We start from the raw sequence: 10,161 nt of genomic DNA, 5'->3' as shown, positions 1-10,161 counted from the left end.
AATGATATTCATACGAAACAATGTCAATGTCTTATAATAAAATAACATCACTATTGGATTAATCACTTACAAAACATTTTTTAAAGTGATAAACAACACTTACTCTTTCTGTTGAATAAATTTTTTCTCAAGCTCTTTTAAATTTTTTTTTTGAAACTTACCAATTAACAATAAACTGTTTCTGGAATCGTCAATTTTTCAATTTATTAGTTAAATCTCTTTCATTTTTCATTTAACACGTATCATATCTAGTTAAATGACACTTTTCAGTGATATTTAAAGCTAAATTTCATAGTCATGTATAACTATACAAAATATTTTCATTTTAATTAATTTTTGTTATTTCTAATACAAATCTATTAAGTTAAGATCACATTATAGACACAATTACATAAATATAATAACTTTATTTTGTTTTTCAACATAAATTTAATTTTCTAAAAATATGTTTTTTTAATATAGAAACTTTACATTTTTATATGTTAGTTTTTTATCAGATCTATTAATGTATAACTAAAAAATAATATTTAATCGAATATTTTTGCAATAAAAAAAAGTTAACAACAATGTGTTATAATCGAACAATAATTATATCTTCTATGTTTTATTTGAGAAAGAAGTTTTTCTTTTACCATTTTAATACCATAACAATACGAAGAAGGAGAAGAAATATAATTTTTTGTTTTATAAAATATATATTTTTCTTTTAAAAATACTATTAAAATTATAATTTAAACACAAATAAAAAGTTTGTTGTAGTTGACACGCTGCTTGGTTCCCTTTGATTCGTGGAACGCCGTCGCCTGAAGCTGCTGCCCCTCGTGAAGTTTTGTTCTGCGCCGTCGTTAGGTTAGTTCATCCATTTCACTTTCGCTTTATCTTTCTTTGATCACAATTATACCGTGAAGGAGTCTGTTCTTGTTAGTGCCAGTCATCGAGAAAATCGTTTACTTGGTTTTAAATTGGTTTCTTCTTCTGCCACTGAGATTTTGGATCTTCTCGAAAAAGATGAGCCTTATGCAATTTCTGTTCGTTTCGACGAATTTGAAAGCCGTTCTTGGCATTTCTGTCTCTGTACTAAGGCGTGGCGATTTATTTATAGTTTAAATTTACTGAGATGGCCTTTTGATTCAATTATTCCTTTTCCGACCGCGTTATGGATGTTGTCAAACACCTGTAACTAATTTTCATCACATCCCATTAGATCGTTGATTTTATCAATTGACATTCCAATATGCTGCTTCCAACAATCTGATGAATACTTCTTCTCCAAAACATTATAAAACAACCTTTTATTTCTACGCATAAATATGCTGATTGTTCTGTATCTCATATTCTGTGTGTTAGTACGTTGAATTCACTGCATTGATTGAATTCGGTACAAGTTGTGATTGGAATGGATGGGCAACATCAGAAGCAAAAGAACAAGTACAGTATAATTGTTCCTACATATAATGAGCGTCTCAACATTGGTCTCATTGTTTACCTAATCTTCAAGCACCTTCGGTAAATTCTCCATCTCATGATTATATCTGCTCCCTTTTAATTGTTTTTTCTTCTCTATTAGTGTATATATAAATCATATCATTTGTAAACGGAATTCTGAGCAAGTATTTTGTGATTTGGGCATTATAAGCATGTCTATATGTAGAATGCAAAAAGAAATAGTAATTATTCTGTAATATATGGCTTATCAGAAACACAAAATTTTAGCAAGAAAATGCCTTTTTTCCAGGCAAATTTTTTGTTTATGCCATCTGAATATATGATTAATCATCAATGTGAATACCTTTTGTTTCTTAATTTAGGGAGGCTGATTTTGAAATTATCATCGTGGATGATGGGAGTCCTGATGGTACTCAGGATGTTGTAAAACAACTGCAGCAAGTTTATGGAGAAGATCGAATCGTAAGCAGTGACTTTTACAAATTTGATTTTGATATAAACACAGTTATTCGTCCATGATTTATTCTATTTTTGGGATACTATTTAGAGTAACCATGTTTATTCCTGTGGTTCCAGTTGTTAAGAGCACGGCCTAGGAAGCTGGGTTTAGGTATGTTCCTGACACTTGCACCAAATGTTTTATGATAAATTAGCGTTTGATGTAATTAATCTGCAGGAACTGCTTATATTCATGGCATGAAGCATGCATCTGGAAATTTTGTTGTCATCATGGATGCTGATCTGTCACACCATGTAAGTTTTATTAATCAAATGTAGAGGATAGTTTGAATTTATTAATAATAACTGTAGACCTGTTTGTTTTACTATACGAATGTGATTCTCGTGCATTGCCCATGTTTCAATGTAAAATTTGTGGTTAAGTTTAATTTGGGTACGTAATATAAATTATGTTCAATGGTTCAAAGTCAAGTATACTTAACATTAAAACAAATGGCACTTAATCAAGCACAAAGCACTTTCCATCCAGAAACAAACAGGCTTTAAGTTTAAAAAATGAAGGTCTGGATGAAATTCTTTATAAGATTTTTAGTTTGGAGAATTTATTAGTTGCGGAATAATTTCTCTCTTATTTATTTTTCCTTTCTGATCTATTCATTTCTTTTGCAGCCAAAATATTTGCCAGCTTTCATTAGGTAAAGAAAGCTTCTAGTACTTTCTTTCTTGTTTTCTTATTACCTGGCACAATTTAATCCTTCTTTTCTGCATTTCAGCAAGCAGTTGGAGACTGGTGCTGATATAGTTACAGGGACTCGTTATGTTAAAGGTGGTGGTGTGCATGGATGGAATCTTATGCGCAAACTAACTAGCAGGGGAGCAAATGTTCTTGCACAAACACTTTTATGGCCCGGTGTCTCAGATTTGACTGGATCTTTTAGGTATAAAGCTTGATAATTGGTATTTGCAATTTCATGAGTTTCATTTGCTCCTCTGTTCCTGTTGGATTAAAAATGAGAACAGCAGCAAAAACAGAGAGAATAAAATATTGAAAGAGGAAGAGTATATAAATTGGAATGAAAGATAAGTGGGAATTTATTTTATTCTATTATCAATTGCAATACATTTATAATGCTTGCAGTAACTGTTAGGAATAAAAGAGGAAAGTAACATAATGCCGAACGGTAAGGCAAAAGGGGAAGTGAGGCCGAACAGAACGAAAGGGGGAAGCGAGGCCGAACGGTCCGAACGATAAGGCAAGGGGGAAACTAGGCCGAACGAAGTAAGAGAGGGGAAGCTAAGCCGAACGGTCCGAACGGTAACGCAATGGGAGAGTATAGACCGAACGACATCAAGAAGGGATGATGGGAAGTAGAGGTCGAACGGTAAGGCAATGGGGGAGTATAGACCGAACGACATCAAGAAGGGAGGATGGGATCAAAGACCGAACGGTAGATATACGCTAGTACCGAACGGTATTTAGTAGAAGTAGTTTGGGTTAGCAGAAGGGTAGGGCGCGGGAAGGCGACACTATAAATAGTCTTCCTGTAACCTAATTCGGGGGGGATTATCTGTTGGGTAAAGACTGGGCATATTTGCCAGTGGAGGAAGATAGGCTTCCTTGGGGGAGATTACACTTGTAATTTTCTTTACATTACAAAATCAATAATACATACTTACATACTTTTATTTCTATTGTTCTATTGTTTGAGTGAGAAGAGAGCGTAGATTTAGGTTACTCGTATAAAGTAACCTAACAGATTGGTCCGACTTGCCGGATCGGTATTGGAGGAGTAATCGGAGCGCGTGAAGAAGAAGAATAGAGGGGAAACTAAATGCACTAGAAGGAAGGATAGAGGGACGGATGGTCGTGATTGAATCGACAGTAGAAGAGTTGAAAGCGGAGATGAGAGCGGTAACTCGCAAATTCCAAGAGTTTGGTCGCGCTCGAGAACGACGAACCAGAAACCAGCATCAGAGCTCCAAAGGAAATCGTGATTTCGTCACTGTTGGACGTGAACGACGACCATCGAAAAATTCGGAGGAATCGGAAGAAGGCAGAGGAGGAGTTCGACGCAGTGGGAGGAAGCACGTTAAACTACCTACTTTTGAAGGTATGGATCCCATGAGCTGGATAGCAAAGGCGGAGAAAATCTTCGACCTCCAGAGCGTGACGGAGAAAGAGAAGATGAGGCTCGTCAATAGATGCATGGAGGGAAGTTTGGTGAGCTATTGGTTCCGCTTCTGGCGGAAGAAAACCAGGCATCCGACTTGGAAGATGTTCACCGACGATCTAACGTGGAGGTTTGGCAGACTAAATTGGAGCACCAGTTGTGAGGAGTTGGCAGCAGAGCGACAGGCGGGAAGCGTCGATGAGGACATCCAGGAGTTGGAAATTCTGGTGCCGCAAGCATCGAGAAAACCAGATCACTCCTCATTTTTTGTTTCTGTCGATCTTGGAGCTAGCATTATAAATGGTGTTGAGGCTGCGGTGGCTACCGAGCGAAGACCAGATACTTATTTGTTGATTGGTGATCAGTTGGGTCTTGGGTCGACAATGTTGAACAGTGATTGCCCTCGCGATGACAAAGAAACTGAACAAAACAATTCTGCAGATAGACCATTTGATTCCAAAAGGGACAGTTCTGTGGAAAGAAAGCTTGATGAGGAGATTTTGAGCCCTCAAGAGAGGAGGGTTATGGATTGACACTTCGCTCACTTGGAGCATGATTGTGCTGCTTCACTTAATGATGTTTCTCTTTCCTACTGGAATCAAGATGATGTGTATGGGAGTTTTGGGGGAGATCATTGTATGATTAAAGGGGGTTACAGTTCTGTTGTTGAGTATCTGGGAGAAGGAATCACAATTCCTTTGAACCACGTTGTAACAAATGTGTCATATGATATCAAGGAGCCTGGTCAAAGTTATATAATCAAAGTTTCTACAACAAATGGCAATGAGTTCTTTGGTGATACTGTTCTTGTTACTGTTCTACCGGGCTGTTTGAAGGCTGGAACTATACAGTTCTACCCACCTTTGCCATAGTGGAAATGTTCTTTTGTGAAGCGTTTTAGTTATGGAACTCTAAATAAAGTGGTTTTGGAATTTCCTAGTGTAGTTTGGGATGATGCTGGGGACTACTTCGAAGCAACAGATGAGAGGAGAAACAGTAGAGGTCACTGCTTTATGTTCTGTAATGTGAGGAACGCAGTTGGGGCTCCTGTCCTTATTGCATTAGAAGTTGGTAAAGTAGCCATAGATGGTCAAAGTTGGAGCTCTTCGGATCATATCAAACATGCATTGAAGGTTCTCCGAAATTTTTTTGGGCAGGATTCAGTTCCAGATCCTGTTGCCTATGTGGTGACTGATTGGGGTAAAGATCCTTGTAGCTATAGTGCTTATTATTATGTTGCGGTTGGAATCTCAAGAGAAGACTATGATATATTAGAAAGACCAGTTAACAATTGTTTGTTTTTTTGCTGATGAACTAACATGCCAAGAGCACCCAGGTACTATTTGGGGGGCGATGATGAGTGGACTACGTGAGTCTATTCCCAAAATTGACATATTGAGCAATGAAAATGATTATATTGCTGAGGTGGAGGCATGGGAAGCTGCACGGGAACAATTAGACTCAAAAAAAGATGAAGTGAGGGATGTAATAAAGAGACTTGATGCAGTGAGGTTAGTGGAATCTTCCCTTGCTAAGTCCATTTATGAAATGCTGGAAGTTAATAGAATCCAGAAAGAATGGAAGACTTTTGAGGAGGATTTGCCACCACCCAAGCCTCCAGACTAAATTAGAGGAAGAGGAGCATTACAACAAATAACAGTTCCATGACTACAACCTTGAGGACAAGGTTGGTTTTGAGGGGTAGGTAATGTTAGGAATAAAAGAGGAAAGTAACATAATGCCGAACGTTAAGGCAAAAGGGGAAGTGAGGCCGAAGAGAACGAAAGGGGGAAGCGAGGCCGAACGGTCAGAACGGTAAGGCAAGGGGGAAACTAGGCCGAACGAAGTAAGAGAGGGGAAGCTAGGCCGAACGGTAAGGCAATGGGGGAGTATAGACCGAACGACATTAAGAAGGGATGATGGAAAGTAGAGGCCGAACGGTAAGGCAATGGGGGAGTATAGACCGAATGACATCAAGAAGGGAGGATGGGATCAAAGACCGAACGGTAGATATACGCTAGTACCGAACGGTATTTAGTAGAAGTAGTTTGGGTTAGCAGAAGGGTAGGGCGCAGGAAGGCGACACTATAAATAGTCTTCCTGTAACCTAATTCGGGGGGGATTATCTGTTGGGTAAAGACTGGACATATTTGCCAGTGGAGGAAGATAGGCTTCTTTGGGGGAGATTACACTTGTAAATTTCTTTACATTACAGGATCAATAATACATACTTACATACTTTTATTTCTATTGTTTGAGTGAGAAGAGAGCGTAGATTTAGGTTACTCGTATAAAGTAACCTAACAGTAACGATAAAACTGACTAAGATATGCTTTCTTCTAAAGTTTAGGAACAGAAAGACTTATTCAATCAAAAAACCGTAAAGATAAATTAAATAAATATGCCACGTGCAACAATGTGCAGTTCAAAAACAAATATCTAACAGTTCCCTGGTTTGAGAGTGATGTATCATTGTTCTTTGTAGACTTTATCGGAAATCAGTGCTTGAAGATATCATTAGTTGCTGTGTTAGTAAAGGATATGTCTTTCAAATGGAAATGATTGTACGAGCATCCAGAAAAGGATACCGTATTGAAGAGGTATGGTTTCTCAATTCTTGATTCTTATAATCAATATTAACCTGGTTGTTGTGTTGACTTTATAGATCTTGGGTTAGATATGTAGTTGCATTGATCCGTATGTTGTGTTACGATATAGCAAATGCCAGGTCCACAAGACACAATGCAACAAACCCTATTGGATGAAGGATTTTCATCTAAGAACCGGCCCAAATGCAAACAGTATCCCTTTTTCATTTCTTTCAGTTTTAAGCATTTTAACAAGGGCCTCCTGAAGAACCCAACAAACACTATTTAGGTCTACATTTTCATTGAATGATTTGAAAAGTTTTTTACTTACTAGTTTTTATTTCCTTGTCTCAAGTGCCTTAGTGTAGCCATAACAAAGGCCTAGAGTATTTGGTATTTTCATTGCTGCCTCCATGCCTCCCAAATGGAGTCACAAGACAATCGTGAAATTGGAATGGAACCCAAACATGAGAGCTTGCACCCCATCCTTTACCATCCTCATTGACCAGGTTTCATCGTTGTCCCCACCCCTTACTTTACCCTTGAGTTCACATGCTCATATTTCACCGCTCTAATGGATGACTCCCTAGGTCACGGGCCAAACATCAACATCTCTTCCTTATTTCACAACCCACTTGGGACAGACTTACCAACATGCCACCACAATGTCCATTGAAGCTCACCTATCTCTGACCACCTCCCCCAGTTTCAAATCTGCCACCTAGGCCACCCAAACACCAGATTGTTCTTTCGGAAGGATCTGACCCCTTACACTGACATTTTCGGGCAGACCAATACGTTGCCTTCTACCAAATCCCTCTTGAACAATGTCTATCCATGGTGGCTTCCCATATGAAGGATGATGCCCTGAGTTGGTTTAAATTGATGCATCAAAGCAACTTCCTTATAGATTGGGTGTCCTTTACAGGCTCCCTCTGTTTTGGTCCATCCTCCTACACCAATCACTAGGCAAAACTATTCAAGTTACACCAAACCGGGTTAGTTACAGATTATCAAGTATGTTTTGAAAACTTTGCAATTGTACTATTGGCCTCTCCTAGGACATTGCTCTTAATTATTATTATTTTTTGTTTCTTTCTCCAGATACTTGTTGTGAAATAACCATACTCTACCTTATTCTATTTCCCAAGCCATCAGCCTTGCTAAATTGGTCAAAGATAAGATTCACAACTCTAAAGACAAACCTTTTCGGCCATTCACACACACTACCTCTACCTAGAATACTTCACCACCCATAACCCGTAGTCATGCACTACCTACTCTCTCTCCCACCCTACCCCTGAAACACCTCACCCTAGCCCAGTTGCTAGAATGTCAAGTTCAAGGACTTTGTTAAATTTTGATGAGAAGTTCACACCTAGTCATAAATGTACCACCTCTAGTTTTTGTACTTCTCTTAGATGACCCATATTCAGCCACAACCAAACTACTAAGGAACTCCCTTTACCAGATCTACAAGACACTATCCATGCTTGTATGCTGTGGCAATCAGCATGCGTTTTCCATGTAAACATGCTAGCTCTGCATATTGAATCTATTACACATGTAACTAATCACGAAAGATTTGTTTGATATTCACATTGAAAATGTGAGTGATAAGCATACACAAACTGCTTGAAAATTGAAATGGCAAACTGATCAAATAGTTTAGGAAACCATATACCTTTGACCATTTTGCTGCCTTTATATCTCTGGAACTTTTGTTGATTACAGTGAAATTTATATGCGTTTGATTGGATAAATTTTTTATGGTGTTCTAAACTTTAATATTTGAATCTATTTATTCATCTAATTCTTATGGGAAATTTGAATGCTAGTTGATTAGGCTGTGTTTTAATAATGTGCTTCAGCAATTTAGCATTCAACCCGTCCCCTCCTTATTGTTGTTGCTACACCTCTATCACCTTTCCAAATACTTATCTTGTTCAATGTGTATCACCCTGTTGCATAGCTGACAAAATTCAATTGTGTATAGGTTCCAATCACATTTGTTGATAGAGTATATGGAAGTTCAAAGCTTGGTGGATCAGAGATTGTTGAATACCTGAAAGGCCTAGCATATCTTTTGGTGACAACATAAAAAGAAAAATCATAACTCGTGTTGGGGGAGGTGGGGAGGGGGCACTAGGGTATAAATTTTATTCGATTAACTTTTTGAGGACATTAGCTTGGCTGCTAGAATCTGCATAGTTTCTGTACAATACAATCTTTGTCTTTTGAATCTATCAAAGGACATTCTCTGTTTTTATAACTATTAACGTGGATAATCAAAGGATATTCTCTGTGACTCTTCTTAGATGGACATCGATATTGGATCTACCTCTGAATGTGTGTTTAGTTGAGAATTTTTCAGCCAAAACACGTGATGCTAAGAGAGGAAAAGTGTAGGTATAACAGATGATATGGTATGGTAGGAAGGAAGGAAGAAAGAAATAGTGTTAATTGAATGTCTGATATATAGGAGTTATATATAATTCCTTTTCAGTGAATAATATTGCGTGACCTTGCCTTATCCATTGAGCTGTTTTAAATGTGTACGCCTCATCGATATTACAGGTTAAAATATTATTTATTTATTAATATTAGTTATTCAATATATATTGTTATAAACTTGATATACTTAATGGTGGCCTAATACAGTTGAAGTGAGTAAACTTCGTTAATAGATGGTGATTTTACTTGGATCTTGAGTGTGGACTTGTGGACAAGTGGTAAGATCCTAATGATAGTTTAATCGCTTCTTTTGTTTGGAAAGAGCCTCCTTGTTGTTAAGAGGGGAAGATCTACCTCCAAAAGACTCTCTGACGTTCGTTCAAGTTAGTTAGAGTTAAAATCTTTGTATGATTGAGTGTATCAATGTTTATGATAGAGTGTCAGAGTGAGATTCTTTAAGAAATACTAGTTGTATTTATAAGATCAATATAGACTCAAAACCTATGTTCCTATTAAAATAATACTTATCTAAGAAATACAATATAATATAATAAATAGTAAAAGAATGATAAATAATAATATACATATTACTAAGATTTAGTTATAATATGTAAATATGGCCAAAATAGGTGTAGGTTTAAAGGTTTTATTGAGTCGTACTCTTTACTATGTTTATTGAATCAGACAAGAACATATGATTTTTTAACTATAAAGTAAAAGCTTACTAGATGATCTTGATCCATGAAATTTTGATTTAACATGCATTAATGTCAAGAATAGCAACCACGAACCACTCCATTGAAGCCATGCATAGATTGACGTCCACCGTAAGACCACCTCACAAACCACATCGTGTCACCAGGTTCGTTCATCGGACCACCACGTCAGTCGTGTTCACCTAACACCTTTATCGATGAAGAAGAATAGCTCAATTATAGCTCCCTGAACCTTCAACGTAAATGAAACACCTTGCACCAAAATCGCACATCCATGAAACAAAAATAGTCACCATCACAAGCCCCAAACTCCTTTGTGCAAGCCGT

The 10,161-nt window shown here is 37.3% G+C and overlaps 1 protein-coding gene and 1 long non-coding RNA gene across 2 annotated transcripts; both read left to right on the top strand.

The window, feature by feature from the left end:
• The first annotated feature begins 737 nt into the window (after window positions 1-737).
• On the top strand, window positions 738-8,983 carry LOC108320998 (dolichol-phosphate mannosyltransferase subunit 1). Its single transcript, XM_017552617.2, has 9 exons — window positions 738-849; window positions 1,348-1,506; window positions 1,809-1,908; window positions 2,023-2,056; window positions 2,123-2,199; window positions 2,575-2,600; window positions 2,679-2,843; window positions 6,562-6,676; window positions 8,661-8,983. Exons 2-9 carry the CDS (start codon window positions 1,397-1,399, stop codon window positions 8,763-8,765), a joined length of 732 nt encoding a protein of 243 aa, XP_017408106.1. The 5' UTR covers window positions 738-849; window positions 1,348-1,396; the 3' UTR covers window positions 8,766-8,983.
• Window positions 6,683-7,973, top strand: LOC128197360 (uncharacterized). Its single transcript, XR_008249842.1, has 2 exons — window positions 6,683-7,173; window positions 7,255-7,973. It is a non-coding gene; the product is annotated as an uncharacterized LOC128197360 (long non-coding RNA).
• Window positions 8,984-10,161: the final 1,178 nt, after the last annotated feature.

This window comes from Vigna angularis, chromosome 1 (genome assembly GCF_016808095.1).
Source record: "Vigna angularis cultivar LongXiaoDou No.4 chromosome 1, ASM1680809v1, whole genome shotgun sequence".
NCBI lineage: Eukaryota > Viridiplantae > Streptophyta > Magnoliopsida > Fabales > Fabaceae > Vigna > Vigna angularis.
Note: the sequence above shows the minus strand (reverse complement) of the source record. Positions and strands in the feature narration are given on the sequence as shown.

What these genes read in the sequence shown, in the direction of transcription:
- LOC108320998 (XM_017552617.2), top strand. Translation starts at nt 1,397, where the DNA reads ATGGATGGGCAACATCAGAAGCAAAAGAACAAGTACAGTATAATTGTT. An exon ending in CTAATCTTCAAGCACCTTCG is followed by an intron (nt 1,507 to 1,808) that starts GTAAATTCTCCA and finishes TTCTTAATTTAG; the next exon opens with GGAGGCTGATTTTGAAATTA. An exon ending in GCCTAGGAAGCTGGGTTTAG is followed by an intron (nt 2,057 to 2,122) that starts GTATGTTCCTGA and finishes ATTAATCTGCAG; the next exon opens with GAACTGCTTATATTCATGGC.